Source organism: Linepithema humile, chromosome 3 (assembly GCF_040581485.1).
Source record: "Linepithema humile isolate Giens D197 chromosome 3, Lhum_UNIL_v1.0, whole genome shotgun sequence".
NCBI lineage: Eukaryota > Metazoa > Arthropoda > Insecta > Hymenoptera > Formicidae > Linepithema > Linepithema humile.
The window spans coordinates 24961726-24985212 of NC_090130.1; the positions used below are offsets into that span (position 1 = coordinate 24961726).

The 23487-nt window shown below is 40.1% G+C and overlaps 1 protein-coding gene and 1 long non-coding RNA gene across 4 annotated transcripts in view; one reads left to right on the forward strand and one right to left on the reverse strand.

Annotated features, from left to right (window-relative positions):
- olf413 (DBH like monooxygenase olf413) overlaps nt 1-23035 on the forward strand; it is a 257674-nt gene extending 234639 nt beyond the window's left edge. For all 3 annotated transcript variants that reach the window (XM_012361427.2, XM_067350986.1, XM_012361426.2), the window contains 6 exons: nt 4450-4647; nt 9020-9106; nt 11769-11954; nt 13333-13785; nt 14904-15097; nt 15529-23035. In XM_012361427.2, the coding sequence (XP_012216850.1) occupies nt 4450-4647; nt 9020-9106; nt 11769-11954; nt 13333-13785; nt 14904-15097; nt 15529-16003 (1593 nt within the window). In that variant the 3' untranslated portion in view covers nt 16004-23035. The remainder of the gene's footprint in view (nt 1-4449; nt 4648-9019; nt 9107-11768; nt 11955-13332; nt 13786-14903; nt 15098-15528) is intronic.
- LOC105668814 (uncharacterized) overlaps nt 1-23487 on the reverse strand; it is a 133706-nt gene that overhangs the window by 16138 nt on the left and 94081 nt on the right. The gene's annotated exons all lie outside the window — the stretch shown is intronic.

Sequence of the window (23487 nt, forward strand, 5' to 3'; positions counted from 1 at the left end):
TGACATCTTTAACTTGCGAAATGGGATCTTCTACTCTCCCCCTTTCACCCTTCCCTCTCTATCTCTTTTGACCTAACGACTATTGGGATGGATAATTGCGAGCTACGACTGCCCTTAGATACGCAGGCGGGGAAAAGAACGTCGCTGTGTAAAACGAGCAAATGGACAAGATTTATGGCTGAGAACAACGAACAACAAAGTTTTATTCGCGAAAGAAACGCTGCTTGAGTTAGCAGAGGATGTCTTCGATTCTCAAATCCGTTCCGTTTGTCTTCTTGCTTACATCTTGTCTCGCAAAGTTACCTAGCCTATCTTTCAAACAAGATTCGTTGTTTTATACTTCACTCTTATATTTTCGGTTATATATCCAAGGATGTTTTTATGGGAAACCTTTTCGAGTTAAAATTTATAGTGAACGGTCGACTCTTAAAAGAACGTAATTTAATCGACCGTGAATAGATGCCGAAAATAAATTTAACATTTATGCGCGTAGCGTGCAAAAATTTATTTATCTATTTAATTAATTAATTAATTTAAATATTTTTGATATTATAAATTTATTTTATCGTAAAAATAAACGCAAAACTTTTTCAGATCATTATCGTAATAGCCATATAATACCCGTGTAATCACATAACAATTAAGTTAATGAGAACGCTGATGGGTAACCGCTAAGGGTTTCCGTAATTATGTTATAATATTATCTGAAACTTCTTTAAGATTTTATAACATTATTTTCTCATTTCATAAGTTTTTGTTTTAATTTTATTTCATTATACATATTATACACTCTTCTTCCACTACGTAATTTCTCGTGTCTAATAAGCGTTCCTAATAACCATTCCATGGTAACTAATGCATTTATGCATTTTCCATGGATCATGTCCTCACTTAATGATCTACATAAGTATCGACGTCGTTTCCACTTTCGGGGGAATCTTCTCTTCAGATCATTCTTCTCTTGCCGACCTACTTAAGGATGCAGCAGGTTAGGCGGATCTTTTAAATCAGGATTTCTGGAATCGAGCGCATGGCTTACTCGCATCGTAAATGGTAGACTCAGATCTCACAATAGCACCGCGTTCTTTGAACTCGGCGATCAAGGATACTCAAGAGCCACTATTTTCCACAAGCTCCTGCATAAGAATGTATCGAAGTCGATAGAGAAGAGGATATTTATCATGCTGTAGGATAAAATCCTTTGTGTAAGTTTAATAAAAGCGCGTAGTGTAGCGAGATGTAAAGAGTAATATTTCAAACGATTACGAAATAAATAAAAATCCCATGTTAAATTGGAGGTCCAAATTAAGAATTTGATTAAGACTAATAAAGAGAATTTTGGAATGATCAGAGAATAAAGTAGAATATATATCTATCTAATTAAGAACTGTGATATTCATCATTGCGAAACGTGAAATTATGTCGGAACTGTCAAGGATGAAATATGAAATATCAGAACTTCCCGAATTAATTACAAACTTCGTGCACGAAGAAAACAGAGAGGAGAGAGGAGAGAGGAGAGAAGGGGGAGAGAGAGAGGAGAGAGGGGAGAGAGAGGGGGGGGGAAGAGAGAGGGGAGAGAGAGGGAGAGAGAGAGAGAGAGAGAGAGAGAGAGAGAGAGAGAGAGAGAGAGAGAGAGAGAGAGAGAGAGAGAGAGAGAGAGAGAGAGAGAGAGAGAGAGAGAGAGAGAGAGAGAGAGAGAGAGAGAGAGAGAGAGAGAGAGAGAGAGAGAGAGAGAGAGAGAGAGAGAGAGAGAGAGAGAGAGAGAGAGAGAGAGAGAGAGAGAGAGAGAGAGAGAGCCAGAGAGAGACACATTTATTATCATCTTTAGAGTAGGCTCTTTTAAGAAGGAATAAAAAACTATAGCGATAAGAAAATCTCTTTAATCATATAACACAACAGAAATTTTATTTTACAGTTCATGTTCAAAGTATTAGAAAAAACACATGGTATTCGAGATCAGTTGCTTAAAATTGTGGATTCTGTATATTTTATCCGGATTTTTATTTCGCGAAAATCAATTTTATATTAAAAGTCTTTTACAGCAAAATTTATTTGAAATTCAAAGAGGAAAATAAAAAAACATTACTTCTAAGCTGTAAAACTGGTTAGTTTTTGACACAAACCGTATGCAGAATATCTCCGAGGAGAAGCTGTGCGCCGCAGTTGATCGAAAGGAGGACAACTAGAGTGCATAACGTAGTCAAAGGGCGTCTCCGGAATCGATCGAGGGTGAATCGCGTGATTCCCGCCTCGCTCCTTCCAGCGCGCGATGCCCATTTCCTCCGATCTTGGCCCCAGGAATCTTTCGATCTGCCGGATCTGGGTCGCCGCGTCGCACCTATCCTCCCCACTTCCCTTCGATTTTAGGCAAGAACGGCGCCCGATTGTCTCAGCCTTTGAAACAAACGTAGATACGCCGATGGTTACGCGATGGAATTAGCGGCGGGATTTCTCGTCGAAGAAGGGGGAAGCACGACGAGGCGCCCGGCGATTATCGAGGAACGTGAATGGGTAACACGTGAGCAGCTTGCAAATCCGCACGTCGTTCGCCGATTGCGAGACTTCTGTGATTTCGCCGGCGATTTTTTCTTTCACGCCGAGACGTGTCTGGAGTAGCGAAGTGCGCTCTTAATCTGGACCTCCGATACGTTAATGGCGGCAGACAGCGACCGATAACGATCAAACGCATGATGGATGCGAATTCTCCTGGTATTTGGATTAAAATTTCTGGAGCAATTTTTTGCAATAAAATTTTTTAAAATTAAAATTGCAGTCACAGATGTTTTAATTTGTTCCTATATCTGATATATGACATGTCTTTATTTGTTTCGCAATCTTTTATCAATTTAGCGATAAAAATACATTATTGATCCACACTAGCGGATTCTGCTGTCGATAATAGGGGGGTTTTGACCTGCTTTAATATTTTTTACCAAGATTTTTGAAACTGATCCAGCAAAATTAATTTTTTTTAACTTGGAAGGGGGGGGGTTTAACCCCAAAACCCTCTCCCCAGGATCCGCCAGTGATTGATCCATATTTTATAAGTTGCGCTTGCGTTTTCTGAAAGATGCGTTGCTCGATCTTGCATTTTCAAGTGAATAAAATCAAGTGAAAATGTACTAAAAATAAAAGAAAATATTGATTTTTTAAATTTTCTATAGAAATTTCAAACTTTTTTATTCAATTATTCACGAATTTTCATATACTTTATTCCATCCTAATATTGAGGTCAATCGATGACGAATTAAAGAAGTAGGGAATCTCCTGTCTGTGAAAATCAACATCAATATCAATGTTGAGGAAATATTAACACAAGCGGAAAAATCCTGTGATTACAAACCCGCACGTACGGCTGGTAAAATAGTATACTATCCTTTTCTTATTTTTATTTCCTATTACTCAAGTGTCAATGAGCGACACTTTTTCGCAATGGATCAGTTAACGAGCCCGGGTGTGTGGCCGGTTCCCCAATCAAGCGCGATTGTCCCGAAATGCGTAAGTGGCTCGCTCGTAAAAGCGACCCCAAGTTTGGCGCGGTTGGACACGTGTACGCTCCGCGGCCAACCGCGACAGGCGGACCGAGGGATACTGTCGCTTGTATTCGGTACATCACGCGGCCACCCTCGATGGTCGCTTTTCTTCTCGGAAGGTGAATGCGCATATACCCGCAGCACGGCCGCAGATTATTGCGCCAGGCAAAATTAATTTCCTACGCGAACTTAGGGGCTCCTAAAGGCTTAGGTCACCCCGGATAATCGAAAAAGTGGCCAAGTTTGGACTTTTAATTAAATATAGTTATTAAATATCGCATTACATATAAAATGAAACGAATGCTTCCTATCATATATATATCGAATATGATGACATTTATTTAAAAATTGATATATTTCAAAGCAAGCTTTTCCATCTTTGCAATTGCTACATTAATGAGAAGTTAAAGAAATGATAACAATATCACAATACAAGAATATCTGTTACAGATTAATTAATTATTTATAATGCCAGATATTTTATTAGGAAGTGTGGTTTTTTTTTATAAATAATATATATTATATAAAAATTCTTTTCCTATTAAAAACAATACTGATTTTACTCTATCAAATTAGATTAACAACAAATTTATTTACGCATTTTTTAATATTTTTTTATATTTTTCTGTTTTGAAAAATGGCTTGCATGATTTCGTACAATTTTATGTCGTGTATTTTGTGAAAGATTTCATTAAAAGACGCAGCGGAGCGCGCAATCTTTGGCAGAGAACCCCGTTTACTCGCGTCGTATGAGGCGCTTCTTTTCTGGGAGCAACAATTTTTATAGCGACCTGGGTATAAAGGTACTGCCCTCCTTCTTGTCGTAGCCTCGTTTCTTTATCGATATTTTTCGACAGCGAAAAGCGGAGAACGAGACACACATTTTGACTTCCGACCATCCTTTGTGTTTCAGAATGACACGATGCAAGTAGTGTGGCAATATCACGTCGAGGAGCCGGTGTCAGCGGCCGGAGTCTTGCCCGATCATGGCGCAGTGCGAGGATCGAGGCCATTGTACTTGGTACAGAGGGACGCGCAGCCGAGACGAAACTCGCGTCAGAATCAAGACATGGAACCACCTCTGAAGATCTGGGATATTTTAAATAAGCAGGTAAGTCGCTGTATTTATCTCTATTTTTCTTATATCTTTATTTTTCTTTCCTTTACTGTCACTTATCATAAATTGCTGAGAAATGGCATATTATCTTGAACAATTAAATGCTATATTATAGCTCATTTATCCCTTATCGTTTGCTACCAAGCTATCTTTGAATTTATAAATAATTTGTTATGATAAAAAAATTAGAATTGTTGAGCAAAATTCTGTATAATCCTATTTAACTTTTAAATATTCCTACATATTCATAAGACATGACCTACAAGTTAAATTAATATGAAATATGATAAGTGCAATAAAGATATATAGATAAGTATCAAGATAAATATTTAACGAACGAACTTAATTGGCTGAAGGAGAAAATATTTCGTATCGTTCTTGACGTAATTAAAGAAGCGGAAGCAAAAGAGAGAGCGAGAAAGAGAGAGAGAGAGCAGTTGGTGCATATTGCATTTATTACGATTCGCGTTATTGCGACGGTACGTGACAAGAAACAAGAACAAAGTTAATATTCATCCTGACCGCGAAGAAATTCGCGAGCGCGAACAAAGACGATTAAAGAGTTTTAATTAGAGTTCACGAAAGTGGATCCGCCATCGGCGTTGTGATATTGGACTCGATTTACGCGGAGGACAGATTCTAACAGGTTTTATAAAAGTATTTAAGGTAACCAAAGTTACATTAGCCAGACTTTGCTGACGAATTATCGTCAGCATGGTAATTCATTATTAACTTAGCGTTAATTTTCACCCAAGAATATGTAGTTTCGCACTGAAGATTTTTGAAAATTGGATTAAAAGAGAAATTGTCGAAGTATCCAATTCGGAGTATTTAAAATTGCTTGGTAAAATTAGCGCTTGATTTCTTTTATGCAAAAGTCCTTCAGTTGAGAATTATTGCGCGTTGATGTCTCGATGTTGAATCTCAACGGAGAAAATCGAGAATTTTCACGAACGAGAGAGAAACTAGTCTCACGCGATCGGCGTTTTGACACCGACGCAGACGCGGTTGATTATTCGTTTATCCGGATCCTAGACGCGAACGAACTTTTTCAAAACCCTCTCTCTTTCTCCCCCGTCATGCAGTTTTGTTTCCGTCACCCGTAGACACGCGTGTACATCGCGTGTGCGTATGTCACGCGCCGCGAGATGAATGTTCGAACGCATTTAGCGTGTTCGGCATGCGCGAGACTGGATTTTTATCGGAGTGCGAGCGGAATCGTATGTGCGAGAGGGAGAAAGAGAGAGAAAGCATTGTGCGCCGAATTTATGATGGCATAAATCTTAACCGGGTCACATCCGGCAAAAACTATTCGTTCATTAGCGTCGCCGGGTCGTAGATTACGAGGTCAGCGCGCTATCGCCCTGAATCGGACAATGCTAATTCCACCGTCTGCTCTGGCGCTGTTTATAGTTTATATCGAGACCGGAATCGGGCCACGCTCGCGTATTTTGCTCGTTGGCTCGCGAAAAAGTGCAAGATCACTCGCTGAATGTGCTGATAAATGATCCGGAAATGTTGCACCACGTGTAATATCGTTTGAGACAAGCGAGCGCGGAATGTATTTGCTCGCAAACCGGATATATTTTCAGTTTGCCGAATTTTGCCATTTTTGAAACGGAACTCGGGGCTGCTTCGTATCGCGAAGATTTCGTTACAGTTGCTGCGGTAGAATAATCGAGATAACAAGTTTGGTCTTTCCGGCTGCGGTTTTCATGTTTGCTTTTCTTCTTCTTTGCCTTTTTTAAAGCAAAAACGCGCGCTTACTTCACTCTAATTGTAAACACAAATGTAAGCACAAAGAAACGCGGCTAAAGAAACTTATTCGTGGTAGCGTTTTAGTATATTTTATTAACAAAATTAAAATTAAATCAAAATTTTTGTCTTTATTTATCTTTGCCGAGATATTGAAACGAATAAAACACAATATAAGTATCTGCTGACACCGAAGTATCGCTATCACTTTATATTTCTGCATTTCGAACCGTGTCTCTTTTTCGCCAAGTTCTTCCTTAACTTAGTACGCGAAAGTTGCCGAGCGGCCGAATAAGTTTTGTATCGCGCCACGATGAATATGAATAGAATAGGCACAAAGAAAACGAAATTGGTGAGGAGCGGGTTCGCGTTGCGCTGCTCTTCAGATTTTGCGCTACTCTCCTGTCTGTTGGAAATTACTACCGGCTTGTTAGTTTTTTGCACTCTCGCTACATATATTTACGAATGCTAATGCGCTACTTTCATATCTCTTTGTTCCAATGTTTTCAATTTTTTTATTCAGAGCTAAAATAATGAAAGTTATTTGCGACTAATTAGACATTTTATGTCATTTTTCAAATTGCGAAGAATGAAAAAAAAAGTTCTCCAATATACATTTCTAGAAGCTCACGGGCGTAGAAATCGGAAATACGTTCGCGGCGTTCATAAAAATCTCTCCGTCGCCCGCGGGCGTCAGTCAGCGTGCTCGACCGCAAAACAATAAACGCGCTCGTCCTTCCCCGTAATCTCGACATCGATAATTTCGCATAAGCGCGTGGGAGAATCCGCCGGCGTGGTTCGAGCGCTCAAGGCGGGAGTCGTCTTGTCGGAGGGGATGCGCGCGAAAAAGAGAATTGTAATTTTCTCGAACGCTGTACGGTCGCCTATACGCCCCGCGGCGAGCGAGTTTGAAACGACCTACCGGCACCACCCTCTCTCCCTTTTCTCCCCCCTTTCGTATTTACCGAGATACATTGCTACAGCGGAGCGTAGCTCTGCGGCTCCATTGATGCATACGAAAGCCCGTACGCCGTGAGTAATTCGGAAGACGATGAATCTGACTTGTAGATGAGAGATACATGTGGGACAAGTAGCACGACTAATGCTGGCGCATGTAATTCTTATCCTATCATAGAGCAAGAAGCAGAGTAGAGCATATTGCATTGATGCAAATGTAGAATCCTACAAGTTAGTAAGCTCTGAGAAAAAGGAATCAATTATAATAACATTAATATTTTTTAAAGAAAAAGGTGCAAAAACAATTTGCTGTGACTTTTATAGCACGCAAAGCTTATTTAATTTTTTATTAAAAAAAAAAAAATTGTTACGAACAAAAACGAAAATATATGAGATATTTACGAGTAAAGAATTATATGCGTTCGGGTCGTTTAACATTTTGCCGACTAAACATTTTATTCTGAGTGTTAAAATACTCGAGATACATGGGAAAATAATGTAACTAGGTTGCAGTTAAGCTGCGATATTGCAAAGCGTTGTTTTGAGAAGAACGAGCTTGCACGTACGTACAATATGGCTTTGTGTATCGAGCGAAATACCTGGAACAAGTAACACAACTAACGCCGGTGCATGCGGTTCTTATTCTGTTATACGTGCCAAAAAACTCGTGACACATTCGTGCACGATGCAGCCGGCCGTGCATGAGAACTGCACGAAATAGTCGCGTGGCGTGGAAGGCGCCGCTTTGAGACAGAGCGAAATGGGCTCGTACATCACAAAAGCAACTTGCAACCTTGTTACGTAAGTCGCACGCGGCGTCGGAAAATATGGTAATGAATTTCTCGTATATATTTGCGTTTAACTGCTCTTACTCTGTTGTAACAAACCATTAACCTGGCGTATGCATTAAGCAACCAAGTTTCCCGAATTTTCCTCTCTACTTCTCTCTCGCCACTCGTTTCAAAAGAACTTCTTGCGCTTAAAAGGTGACAATTATTTTTCAGACAAAGCGCAATGTTTGTCTGCGAAACGAGAAATTACAACAATATCATGTTCGCGAGATAAAAATATATGTGTATTCTGACATTGCGTGAGTGAAACGTTTTAATGTTTAACTTTATGTTTAACTTTAGCTTAATTACATTTGATAATTATGATAATATTAATGCGCGAAACGTACACAACTTATTCTTAAAAATGTACTTTGTGTCTTAAATATTTATTATACTCTCTCTCTCTCTCTCTCTCTCTCTTTTCAAACCTCAAGCGGCTTTTTAATTAATTTAAAATCCTCAGAGAAATTCTTCTTTCGTTAGAAACTCTAATTTTTTAAAATGACAGAAATACCGAAAGTAAAGTAAAAGAAACTAACTGGATTTACAGAGAAAGCACTTCCATATTTTTTTAATTTTACTTATGTTATTAGCAATATCTTACAGTTCGGTTTCTTAACTGGTTTTAAATTAGTTTGCTCTATATAAGAAGTACTTCATATATCTTAACCTATATTTTCTTTCTGATACAGAGCATTGATACTTCCTCGCGAGGTGTCGATACGAAGTATCGATGTTCTGTCCCAAAATAGTAATTCTATCTGTTAGCTTCGCGTGGAATTATACTCGCTTAACGAAGTACCATTGGAATTGCTGTGCAGGTTCGTTTACCCATGGGGCAAGACACGCTGCTATGGTGCCGTGTCCTGAAGATGCCGAGCATTAATCACAAACACCACGTCGTGAAGGTGAGTTCCTCCAGGTATATAACCCGTTTACGGTAGCTCGCGCGCGCGCGCGCGCGCGCGAACGCGCACCCGCCGCTCTCCGACTTGATTAAAGCGAAGGTGGATGCTCTTGTAATGCCGAAGAAACTGCACGTCGAGTTTGCCGACTCGCCCCTCCTATCTCCCCCCTTTCCCTCCCCTTCTCACCATACGAGAGATACTCTTCAGCCTCGCGTGTTTTCGCGTCTGAAGATGCAACATCTTCAGGTAGCCGTCCGATAAATATGCCGCGCAAAATGATAATCTGGAGGTTACGATGTTTCATACCGGATGATTAATCATAGCCGGCGTCAAAACATTCAAAAAAAGAAATGTTTCGATATATCCTAGAAGAATAGTTTCAATTCATATATTTCTTCGCGAGCTCTTAAATGATACTTTAATTGTTGACAAAATTTAAAAAAATATGAACGTACTTTTATAAGTTTGATCTTTTTAAGTTAACATTTTTTTTTAATTTTGAATTTCTATAAGTATTATGCTTAAATTTTCAAATATTTTTGTATGTGACTTTTTTATGGCATGCAGAAAAAGTGCGAAGTAATGATCGGCCTCATTACTCGACTGTAGAATATTTCGATTTGCTTATCGAGGTCAATCGATTAATTCGGTTATGAAATTACATCGTAAATATATACGACTGGGCGGATCTGTAGGACGGCGGGATCAATGCGGTAGGCGAGATCGTTCCGGCCGCCGGGTTTCACTACCAATGATGACAGATCGATGCACGAGATGTCATCGATAAATGCGGCAGTGACGAAGCAGCTGCTCATAAACCTTGTATTACTGCTGCGCAATTCGATTCAACGTCGGTAATAAGTTCCATTCCGATGCAGAAGCGCGCGGTTCTCCAAATTGCGTGTTAAAAATCGGCGTCGGACCGGCAGTAAAACCCAAAGCAGGCAGTAAACTGTGTTTGCCGACTTCTGTTTGTGCGCGAATTCAACATAACGCGGAATATTTTATTACCAATCGAATGCATTTTACATTATGATAATATTTTTTGATCTATATCTTCTCGCTGCTCCGTTATCGAAATTAAAATTTCGACCAATAAAATATTCCGTTATCAGTTTCATTATACATATTATTAAAAATTTTCAGCTTTTATCTCACATTTGATATGTATGACATTAGGATGTCACACATTTAATGCCCTTAATATTAATAGACAGCGCGCGTTGAAAACATATATTTCGAGGAAAAATCGATTGCAACTTGAAAAAAATGTAATTGAAAAAAGTATTATCTTTGAAATTTTTGATATATAAAAAGAGATAATGTAAACGCTACCTCTCCGCTATAAATTTCAAATTTCACATGCCCACTTTTGCTGACTCTTCATTCGTGAATTTTATGTTAATTTAGCCAAAAGAGATACATGTATATCACAAACGCAATTCACATTTTACGCCTCTCAAGTTAGTTTCACCTCGCAAAACATATGATAACTCAATAAAATCTCTGCTAGCCGTATTCCTACCGAATTTCTGTTGGAACGCGATATAAAGCCCGACAGCTGCTGGAAAACCGGAACGGGTAAATGACTAATGATCGCCGTCACCGTGTCAGCACGTCCGTGAGAAGGCTCTTTTGATATTACACCTGTATATTTTATTTCCACGCTTTATTTTATATTCCATTTATTCTATTTCCTACTTCTTTGTCTCATTTTTCTACTTTATCGTATCTCATTCGGCGCTGATGTTCATATCCGTATCGGGGAGTTTTAGAACGATGTGTTTGAGAGGAGGGATGGGGGGGGGGGAGCTGATATAGTTCGCTCTATCTAGCGCTGCTCGACCGACCGACACCTGAATCTCGAACTCGATCGGACGTGACCTAACTATGCGATGCGATTGCACTGTGTTCCCGGCGCAGCAGCCGGAGAGACGATTAGCGTTCCGATTGCGATAACTCAAGCGCTTAAAACGCGGACACCTACTCCCCCGCGCGTTTTACGGAACTTTTACTGACGGCGCGTCGAGGCATTGCGAGGTTAACGGTCGAGCGAGCGGCTGTTAACCAGAGTATCGCCGGGCCTTTAATTTCTTGTTCCTATTGCGAACGAATTGAAACGGCACGTTTCCCCGACGTGGGAGCGCGAGAGATACCGCCGCGCGAGTCAGCTCCGTTGTGTTGAAGCTCGCTCTTTTCCAATTTTGCGCTTGAACAGTTTTCTTCAAATGGCGAGAAACGGTACTTATTGGAGTGTGAAGTGCATTTTCTTTCTATTGATACTGATATTCCATTTGTACCGATAGTTAATGATCGATTTATCTTTTGACGGTTTCGCTTTAAATCGAAACAACGAATGTACAGTTTCATAATCAGATTTGTTCGTTTGCAAAACGTCACAGAAAATTAAAAAAAATTTTAATGAGAAAATTGGAAAATGTTGTATTTTTAATCCAGTAAAATTATATAAATAAGCGGTTTAATTATTTTTACCCGTTGAACTCGTGACTTTGACCATTTCGACGTCGATTCTTCCGTAATAAGAATGTCAAGATGCGCATTGCTCTTGAGCGCACAGACGTGTTACGAAGACAACCGAAATGCGCCCGACATTAATCCTCGTTACGAGCTTGTACGCATTACGAGCTGTTCTGCATTTCAGTACGAACCAGTTATTCAGCCGGGAAGCCACGAATACCTGCACCACATGACCCTGTACGAGTGCCGCGGAGAGCAAGCCCAATTGGAATCCGCGGCCCAAACGACGGGGAGTGTCTGTTACGACGATTCTGATAAACCCAGATTCCAGTGCAACACGATCGCAGCCACTTGGAGCCTTGGATCTGAGGTACGTCGAAAACTTCGTTCACGCTCGCACACAGAAACCTCGATGCGACAGCACCGAGTGTCGTTTCCATATTGTTTCCAAATTTTCAACAATTGCAAACATAGTGAAAAGCGTATGTTAAAAAGCCGTGAAAATAAAAAAATATGCAAGATGGAAATTTGAAAAATTACTTATTGTTATTAATTACACGCTTTGTGATGACTGTTAATCTAAATTTTCTAATCACTTTTGATTCTGCCAATAATAAAACTACGCAATTGTTGCATCGAGGTGTTCAATTTAATTTATTAAGAAATAAAAATATATAACTATCGTGTAATTCGTTTCCTTCAAAAATATGCCGAAATTGTACGCAAATAATCTCAAATTCAGCATTTCATTTATTTTTTACGTCGGGCTTAAATCATCGGAAACGCTCTTCTTTAATAAAGTGCGATTCTTCGTTAAGCATTACGCGCAATCCTACAAGACACGTTCGGAGTTTCGTGATAATTCGCATCTTGTGTAATGCATACCAATGTGAGAACGGGAATACCGTAAACTTGTTTCTTCGTGGTTATCGGTAATATGAACACCCTGCGAAATTCCAACCGATCATGAAACGTGCCGGAATCTTATGTACGATTTACGGGACATTAATTAGGAGAAGAATATTAATGATAATGTTAATTGACAATAGACGTTAAATATTTCTTTGTATTTAATAATTGATGCTAAATTAGTGTCTCAATAATTTTAGCTTCAGAAATAACGATAGTAATTAATATTTAAATTTAGCTATACACATTTTTAATCTTCAACATGAATGTTAAACGGAATCTCCATGATGAAGATAAGGTGCAATACTCCGAGCCGTAGAAATTCCAGGAAAATGGAAAAAAATGTATCTTATCTCAGAGTTTGTACATCTAAAGCTAAAAGAAAATCTCATTAATAATGCAAACAAGTATAACGCGCATAATCACAATTACCTCGGCTTTAATAAATCTAGAAGAAAGCACTTATTAAGACGGCAATTACGGCGCGATTCTTGGAATCGAGCGGATCCTTATCTCGTCATCGGTATCCGAAAATTAAAATTAGCAATCAAGCGTAATTCGCGTACGCGTGCACCGCCAATGAGGAAACGAATTCCGCGAACGACAATGTTGATCGGGAGCCCGCTGATGGAATCGAGGCGTACACCGATTATACCGGAGCTGAAACGTCCGCCGGGGTGAGGGGCGAGATCAGACCGGACCAGATCGGAGACGCGAGAGCGGGCCCCCGATCAGAACCGGACCAGAGCGCGTACACTCGAGCTGCCGGTCCTCTTTTTATTTACCGTCGGCTTCTGCATAATCCATCGTTTCCCTTTCTCCCCCTTTCGCTGCGCCAGGGCTTTAATTATCCGCCGGAGGCCGGATACGCGCTCAATCCGTACACGGGTCCGCGCTACTACATGCTGGAGACCCACTACACGAACCCGCAGCTGGACGCCTTCATCAGCGACAGCAGCGGCCTGCGTCTCCTCTACACCGACCGACTGCGCGCCCATGACGCCGGCATCCTCAGCGTCGGCATCGACCCAAACTGGCGGCACATAATACCGCCGGGCCAGCCCGAGGTGGTCTCCGAGGGCCACTGCATCGCCGATTGCACCGGCCAGACGATTCCGAACAGCGGCATCAACATGTTCGCCGTGATCATGCACACCCACCAGCTCGGCAGAAAGGTCCGCCTGCGGCAGATCCGCGCCGGCGAAGAGCTACCGCCCATCGCCGCCGACACCAACTACGATCCCAATTATCAGGAATATCGGAAGCTTCAGAGACCGGTTAAGGTGTACCCGGTAAGTACAATCTTAAGTAGCATGCATAACGCGCCGCGTAATATTAGGTTGTCGTGAAAGGCTTGTCAAGTAAAATTGAAGACAGAATTGTACAGAGTTTCGAGATAATTTTTATCAATTAAAATAATCCTCATTTTAGTCTTATTTTTTCCATTTAGAATCAAGTTTTTGTACGCTTGATTTAAGGGACTCCGAGCTCTTTCAATGCAAGTCTACATTAATTTTAATATACATCTTTACTAAAAGACGCGCGCGCGCGAGAAATCTTTCGCATTAACTTAATATTACGTGTTTTTCTATTCAAACATAATTATTTGAAAGAAGATGTAGGATATCATGTTCTTTAGTTAAATTTTACTTTAATCGTCATATCAGAAATCAAATCAATGGCTAATTTATTAAAGTTCGTCTTCTCTATATAGCGATGCTTAACGCAATTATAAAATATTTCCAGCTAAGAGATATTAGTAAGAGAATCGCGAAGAAATCGGAAAAAGAATCTCAAATCTCCCTATCCACTGAGATTTTTCCCTTCGAAAGTAATCCGAGATTATTCTTAAGCGCTTCGCGAGTAACTTACGTCTTCTACAGCGGTCCTTGATATATTCTTATTTTTTTCCACTTTTTTTTGTTCTGTTTCCGCCGCGTTGCACACCTTTCGTTTGTGTTGCCGCGAACGTACTTTTAGCTGCATTATAACTCGTAGCACGTATCAGAAAGTTTATGAGCTTGTTACAAAGTTTATTAACGTGCAATAAGTATAGCTTTGATCACGTAAAGTGCCGACATGCTACAGATGCAGGGCATGAACCTGAGTTTAATTGTTTGAGGGGGCTTGAAACCGGAGGGCTTAAACGCTATTACGTGTTAACACAGAATAAAAATGCATTATAACTATAATAAAAATCGTATTTACGATTTGCGATAAAGAACTGATATAGATCTTGGAACTTTTTTTCACAGAAAACTGGAAGCTGCGCCATTTTTTTAAATTTGTGCTTTAGTCTTTCTGTTGTTTTATTTAATTGTCGAAAAAAAAAAAATCACGAGTTTTTCAAGACTTTTAAGATTCTCTGTATAAGCTTAATGCTCATGTTGCGATTCTTTTTGTATTATAGAGCGATCACTTAGTCGCCGAATGCACGTACTCGTCCGAATCCCGGGGGGCCATCACGCTCGGCGGCTTGGGAACGAGAGAAGAAACTTGCCTGGTGTCCGCTCTATATTATCCTCGCATTGAGTTATCTCTTTGTTATTCTTTACCGTCGCTACCGACTGTACTGCACAGCTTGGGAATTCAGAAATTAGTGCCGTAAGTTGAATCTTCATTAACTTGCATTATATCAACCAAAAAATCATGTGATGTAATAATATTAATACTTTGCTGACTTGGAGAACCAAAGTATCGGTCTATTAGCTGCCGTTTGCGAAGCACTAAGAATTAATTGCGAAGAATTAACAAGATAAAACTGAACATATATTCTTAAAATTTTGTTCGAAACATTTTGTCGTTTTTCATAAAAAGATTAGGTAAAAAATAATTGTTGTTCGTCTAACAATTAAAAATAAACTTGTTTTATGCAATAATAATTTCCTTCGTGTGTTCTTAACTTGCTTATTTACATGCTTAATTTCTTAAAACCATCATTAATCGATTAGCAAGCTGTTTGCGCGTGTAAAAGAAATTAAACGAAGAACATAAGAGGAATAGCGACTTGAGGCTTGGCTTTGATTCGGGTGCAGGGGTTCCAGTCCGGTAAAGATTCAGGAGCCGCAGAATCTAGCGGACATGACTTTGGAGGAACGATTGGTGAGCTACGACTGGGAGACGAACTTCCAGAGTTTCCAGGAAGCCACTCGCAGCGGCACGTTCAAGCCGCTGTGCGGCGGCAGCAAGGGCGCCCTACCCGGCACGGACAATCTCGAGGCGCACTATCCGCGCATCCTCAGGCCGTACGAGGAGACGACCGTGCCCTGCACGAAGAAGCCGCTGCGGAACAAGCTGTCGATGATGCTGAGCGAGGACGACGACATCGGCGCGCCGGTCGATCCCGACAGCGACGAGACGAACGCGGTCGAGCGAGGCCAGCTGGTGCGCAGCAAGGTGTCGCGCAGCAGCGACGCCGGACCCGCGGTCGGCAGCTCGTGTGGCCGCACGGTATCGGCAGCGGTGATCCTAGCTGCCGTCACCGTCGTCGCGGGCGCCGCGTTCAGGTGAACGTTGCCGCCGGTCGATCGATCGTTCGAGTACACTCGGATCCAGGATCACCCTGGTGGTCGTCCATCGCGATCGAACCCGCGGCGGAACGAGCAACAGCTGGAGCGTGCATGCGTTCGCGTAAGTACATGCCAATCTCAGCGACGCGAAACTTAGACTTAGATAGGTGTTATCGTTCTCCGATCGAGCGCGTCCGGGATTCGCCGGAAGATTCGATTGGCGATTTTTTTTTCTTTGTTTTTTTCCCGCTGAGAGGTGTTTTTTTCCGACGCGGTTGACGGCTGGCGCGACCCTCCTCGTGTACCATATCGTGTTTTTATTCGATAATAGAGAATTTACGATCTTCATTATTCCGATACCGAATAGTAAAATGTTGGTGGAATAGGAAAACGGTGGTGGAGTAATTGAAACTGATTAAGAATGACGTGACGTGTTTAATTTGAAAGTGGTGCAAGTTCGCTTTCGAGAGAATCCCATCGAAATTGACGTACCGCATCGCACTTTACATTCGCGTTTCATCGAACTCTTCACACAATCTCCATCCGAACGAGACCGAATTTACATAACTTTCAAAGTAAGCAGCTCATAAAAACGCGCATATTGCGAAGAGTTCGCCAGCCCTCAGCCGAGAATGTCGAATTTCCGCGAATGGGAAAGGACAATTGCAATCGGCATTCAATCGGTGTAGGTAAAACCTATATACATACATATATCATAGAGACGTAGCGGAAATTACCGGATCCACGTTATCTCGACTTATAGGTGTTGAAATAAAATTATGGTAATTTTACGGTGGCGTCATTGAAAATATCTCATCCGCCGTACACGGCGCTCGGTTTTACCTGCAAGAGACGTTAACTTTCTCTTTCCCAGCTTTTCTTTCTTGTCACTATAAAGCTGTGTATCGGAAAATGTTTAAAAAAAAATTTAACTGAAAACATATTGATCGTTAGAAACACATTAAAATAGTTAAAGACTCGATCTAGAAAAGGCAGTCGCTATTATATTTTTCCCGCACGTCAAGGCAAATGATTCTATAAATGTTGTAAGTGCTATTGTTAGAACACTTTATGAAATAGCAAATAAACGTACAGAGTATTTTTGCTGCAAATATTTAGATCAAATTCGTTCCTACATTTTTGTTTTTGGCACTTACAAGCTCTTTTTACGTCGAGTTTTTAATATGCCCTTGTCCTTAATAATATTGAATGTACGCGATCTTCAAACTTGGGACAATGCTAACCAAACATTCATCTGGACAATTGAAAGTTGTGCAGGAACGAGAGAGCTAATGACACTGCGCTGGGCGGAAGCGGATGTGGATGCGCGTTAATTCCGCCCGCGGTGAAACCGAGCGCGCGAGATCGGATCTATCGCGTCCTCGTTTCGCGATCGGCTTTTCTCTTTCGCGACTTCCGCTCGCGCGCACCACTGTTATGTAATAGAGAGTTTTTGCGATACGGTATTTCGAACACGGTAAACGCGGAAGTCCCGCGTTCGATGCGAAATAGCTATAAATTGCCGTGACAATTTTCACCTGAAATTTGCATTATTATTTATACCCGGCACATTTGCATATACCATATTCGAAACGCGCTATTGCAGAAAATCTGTAATATCCCGCACGCTCGTGCAGAACGATCGTAGCGAGGTATCTCTCGAATACGAGCGCATCGGCCATGTCGTACGTGCGCTTCGGCACGTCGGAGTCAAAGGTGCGAGTCGACGGAAACGAATAACGCGAGAGCTTCTCCGTTCTCTACGTACAAATGCATTCGCTGCCTACAATACTTTGGCACATAATCAAAAGTTAAAATAACTTATCAATTGTATTATAGAGAGGGGCCCACAAAATCGCTCTGTAGCTAATTATTTTTGACAAAAAGTTTTGAAAATTTACAAGGAATACAATATTGTATTCCAACATATTGGAATTATTTAAAGACCGTAGTTACAATTGCAAGTAAAATCTGACAAAAGTTGCTATTGAATAGTTTCGTTATCGTAGAAATGTTTGAAATGTTAATCTACGTGATTCTTAATATTGTACGAATTGTGATAATGATTGAAATCGGACGAACTCGTTCGAGGCGCATGCAATGAATACGAAAATGACACTGCGGGTGGCTGCACTATCCATTTACAGTTTAAGTTAATTAGTTCGTCCCGCGATCACACTGCCTGATAAAGCTGCCATTCATCGTTGGCACCTAGTGTGAGTCATTCTATCATCATCCATTTCGCGATAGCTGCCTGGTGCTACCAGTACCAACTAAAGCCGCTTTTAAGTCGCATTAAAATGTATCTAGTTCATCTCAGTGAGCGGAGAAAGTAACATTCGATAATTAAAGTATTAAAAATGCTGTTTGACCTTTTGTCGCACGGCTCTTTTCGTCGATGGCCGATGATTCCAAACGAGAGATATCCTCGCAAGTTTCCGCGGTTCTGTCGACAGAGCGAAATTACTTTCAAGCTTCTTTCGAGGTACTCGCGAGAATTTAATTGTTGGCTGTTTATTTGCTGATCGGAAGTCGCGCGCGCGCAGACATAATACACAAGAGACATTGCAATTTCTGCGAAAGTACATTTCGCGGACTTTACTTCGCAAGGTGCGTCCCAAAGTTCCCAAAGTGCAGCGCTTTTAAGTTAAATTTAAAATAAATTTATAAAATATGACAATGTAAAATACGACAAAAATATCAAGGCTTTTGATTATTTTCTTATGAAAGAGAAAACATAAAGACAAATCAAGTATAAATATAAAGTATAAATAAATAATGTCGCGAGATCGATACTTTCATCGCGGTGTTTTAATTTAAAATCTCATTAATTTTTTTTATATTAAGTAAAAAAAGTTAATCCGTAAAAATAAAATTCTAAAAGTGATATTATTTCTTTGCCGACGGGAATATATTTTCATTCATAGCGAAAATTGCAAAACTTTACTTTTATTTTATGCTGCCCCGGGATTTCCGGAGAATGTCACTTGGAAAATATTGGGTGACTGCGAATGCACCGACGATCTGCTATGTCGCGCTCGCACGGTTCCCGGCAAAGTCTGTACATTTTGTTAATTAGACCGTAGCAATATAGAAATGCGTTTTTAGCAAGATTGTATAAGCATTGGTTGATTTGCACGCGATGACAATTTCGCGCGAAAATCCAAGTCTCGTTACGGAAATCGTATTCTCTTTCGTTGAGCGTTTCGCGAAGGTGTTACTTAACCAACGTTTATATATAAATATATAAATAGATACACTATATATATTATACATACCCGACGACTCTTTGTAACATTCTGTACAGTTTATTACGTGTAATGTTATTCACGCGCTTGTCAATGCTCGTTACCGTTCACGGGCAGTTATTTATTCTTTATTTAATGTATAAAGCGATTACTTGCGACTCAACACAATATTGCGTACACAGAATACACGCGCATTTACACACATACATCTCGCACTCCCGAAGTTTTGAACGAATCTGACACATGGCGACACCCCGGTTTCTCCAATGAATTTTGTCATTTTAATTTAACGACTTTGTGTACATTTTAAGAATATATAAGAGTGTAATGCGATTTGTGCACGATCGTGCAACATTTCGCGATTCCTCGATGTAAGTAGTAAGTTATTAATTATAGGTTCGAAGATTTTTTTATTTTATAATGTATTTGCAATGTGTATATGACTTAAGCGAAACCATTTCGATTTTACCAAAGCTGCCTGTTTATCTCACTTTAACGATTTAATATTATTACCGTTATCATCATAATTGCTGTTATTAGCCGCATATTTCAATCAAATGCACGACGAATAAATATATATGAGGTGCCTAGTAAACTCGTGAAACTTTTGATCGGTGCAATCTGCATCGCGATTTGCATTCGATTCGAAAGCTTTTCCTGATAATTTCCATTTAAATGACTCTCCACTCGGATTTGTTCTTTACTTTATCTCACTTCGAAATCAAACGAAACGGAGAAGTGTCCCTAAACACGCGCCGTCACCGACTTCAATTTTGCACTGGCATTAACCGAGAAAAAAAAGGAAGAAACGGGGAGTTTCGTTAGCCAAAATGACTTTCGAATTTTTTCGTCTGCTTCATGTTTTCGGCAATATCACACTTTTCGGTGTTAGATCGGGAAAGATCTCCTTCCTCACCGCTCCCTCCCTCCAACCCCCCTCCCTGTTCTTCTCTTCTAGTGTCTAGCGAAATCCCAAAGTAGGCGCGACTAATCGGTATCGGGCACGTATAGCTACGTTTTACAATTTAATACTAACTGGTAATTCGTAAATGTCATAGGGAAATCTGTGTGTGTAGAGAAGATCTTAGGGCAATCGAGTGGCCGTATCTCAATCCTTGAGCAGTCGCGACAAATCTCTCAAATGTGTGTATCACGATATTTCATTACAACATAGTGCATTTCCCACAAGTAAATAAATTTTATTAACAAAAAGAAGTTGAAGAAAAATTATTATGACGAAATCGTGTCAAAAAAGAATATAAAAATTATACATTTTTTATTATATTATTTACGAAAACGTGAATTTCCACATTTGACCCATAAAAAAAGTCATTTGTATAACGCAAATCGCAGAGATCGCCGTCGACTACTAAGGATCACGAGCAGCACGGAGATCATTCGCTCGTAACCACGCTGTACTTGTCGAATCGAAATTGCTGAGAACTGCCAGTATATATTGCTTTACAAATATTGTGTTCCGATTGGACCCGGTTCAACGGCGAGAACGGGGAACTATATCCCGGCGATGGAAAGCGATCGGCGTTGCCGGACGATAAATCCGCGGCATGACGTCGCCTCCCAACGGTACCCGATGGTACGTAGTTGTTCGGTGAACTATTTTCGATAACTCACAACGGCACGCCGGACAATTATTACGCAAAGAGACCAGGCACCGCAGCGCTTTTTTTCCCCAATAATCCGTTATCCACGCGAGTTTCCGATATTTTCGAGAAACTTCGTTTAAAATGAGGTACTTATATCGACGCTTGGTTAAATAATAATGTTGACTATACATCCTGTTTACAGTTTGCATATTGCGTTGACCTGAAAAATGTAAATGCAGTTTTTTTTTCGACCCAACAGAAACGCTAATATTTTCATTTTTTTTTTTGTCAAAATAAAATATTTATTTTCGAACGAACTATTCGAGCATTAAATATCGATTACCGATGGGACGCGATATTGCCGCTATTATTCGGCGTTGATGTAGTTTTCTCGAGGGAAGTCGCACGCGCAATTTTACTACCATCCCGATAAAGCACACTTAATCAGAAATTCCGACTACTCGATTCGACCGATTCTTCCACTTTCTTTTTCTCCTCGACTCTATCTCTTTCTCTCCACCGCGTGGACACGCATGTTAGGATCCGCGGAGTATTCGGACGATTTTCAGCGTTGTCGAAACGGGCCCGTAATAATCGTTGCGCGACGAGCGAGGGCGGCGCGATGTCCTTGCTCGAGGAGTTGATATTCATCGTCGACGACACGCCGACGCGGATCGTCGATGAGGTGGGTAGGTGCTAAGGAACTGTCGGTGATATGAACAGAACAATCAAGCGAAACGTCACGAGAATAAATGTCCTTTAAAAAAAAAAAAAAAGAAAAAAACTGGGATAATTATTATGTTAGATAACGGTAGAGCGACGTGTTATTACGCCATTTATACTCGATGATCTTGTATCGTATATAGATGTATTAGGCGATCTTCTTTTCTTGTAACGATTACCGGCGTTCACCATCTCTTCGAAAATGCTCGAGGCAATTTTTCGAAAGTAAGTTTTTTTTCAACATCAATCTTTCCCTTGATAACATTTACAAGGTGCTTGCTTTCATTATTTTTGTCAGAAATTATTAACATAATAATTTTTTAAAAATAATAATTTTATGTTAAATAAAATTATTACAAAATTTGCCTCGATATAATTTTGACATAGCGCTTTAATTTTATCTTTAATTTGTTTCATAATGTTTGTTCTTCTCAGCCGCGTATATTTTCGTGATTTGACACAAGAAAGATCTCGCATTTCAAAGTGACTGATCACATCTGCTTATAAGTACAGTACTTATATCTCTAAAGTTATGTTCAGCAAAATATTATACCAAACACACGATGACATGATGATTGAGATATTACTACAGAACGTTCTTCAAAAAGAAGTTTGAAGAAGTTTTTAATTTAATTGAATTTTGTTAAACTCTTTTAAGAAATGAGTGAAAAAAATTCAATTATTACAACTGTTTTTCTCGATAGCGATAAATGTGAAACAGCTATTATGCAAATTGTGCGCGAAGTAACTGCACAGAGTCAATAGGATACCTTTCCTCTTTTCTTGAAAGCAAAGTCCTCGTTGCGACGCCGGAAAATCGAATTTTGCAGCGTCTCGAAATGGTGACGTCTTCCACCTTCCACCATTTCCAACAAAAATGTTTATTCCGCCGGGAGTACCGAACCGAATTCGAAGGGATACGATTCCCGTTTCGGAGTGCCGCGGAAAGTCGGTCGATGTCAACGTCGCCGCGGGCATAACGAAAACGGTGGTGATGGCCGGGAAATCGAAAATGTATGTACTGTACGTAGAGGATTAGCGCGCGATCGCCGATCTCGAGTTTCGCGCGCCCTTTGTCGCAACAAAGGCGGACATGTCAAGGCGATCGAGGCGGCGTAATGTGTAAGCGTGCGAGAGATGCACATAAGAGGAAATCGAGCGAATAGGCGTGTGCGTGTACATAGAAGTGTCCTGTATATATAGTTTTAGATTTAAACGACGTCCGGGGAACCTCATAGGCACCTTACTACACACTCGATACCTACTTCGGATAGGTGTGGCTGACAGCGTCTTGTATCTTTATAATATAACATCAAGCGCCCTATCGTTCCATAATGCTCTTAGATTTATACCTACCCGATTTACACTCGATATTAACATCTAAACGCTACACTATCATCTACACTGTAACAAATTGTATTATATTTTATATATATAAATATGTAAATGTTTTTTTAACACGCGTGTTTCTTTTTATTGCCCTATTTACCTCTTTCAGCCTGGCTTCCATAATTATTCGATGTTCGAAAAACATTATTTCAATGATATCGTATAAATTTTATTTTGTATCATGTTACAAATTGAGTTTTGCGCTGAACAGCGAATAATATATGATTTTGTTTTGAAAATAATTTTTTATAGTTTTCTCATTTTTTATATGCGTTTCTGTCTGTTAAATAATTTTTATTTTTATGATATAATTTTATTGCAACCAACCATAATAGCGAGAGGAGCTATACGCTAATACTAATACAAAACCTAAAAAGGTAAGTACATTTTACTTATATATGATATAATCTGACTATTTATTTTACGGTGTATGCGCGCTATGTAGAAGTAAAGTTCAACGTGTACTCAAAAATTACACCAAGCAGACTCACAAACTTGAGCGGTCGTTAATCGTGTGAATG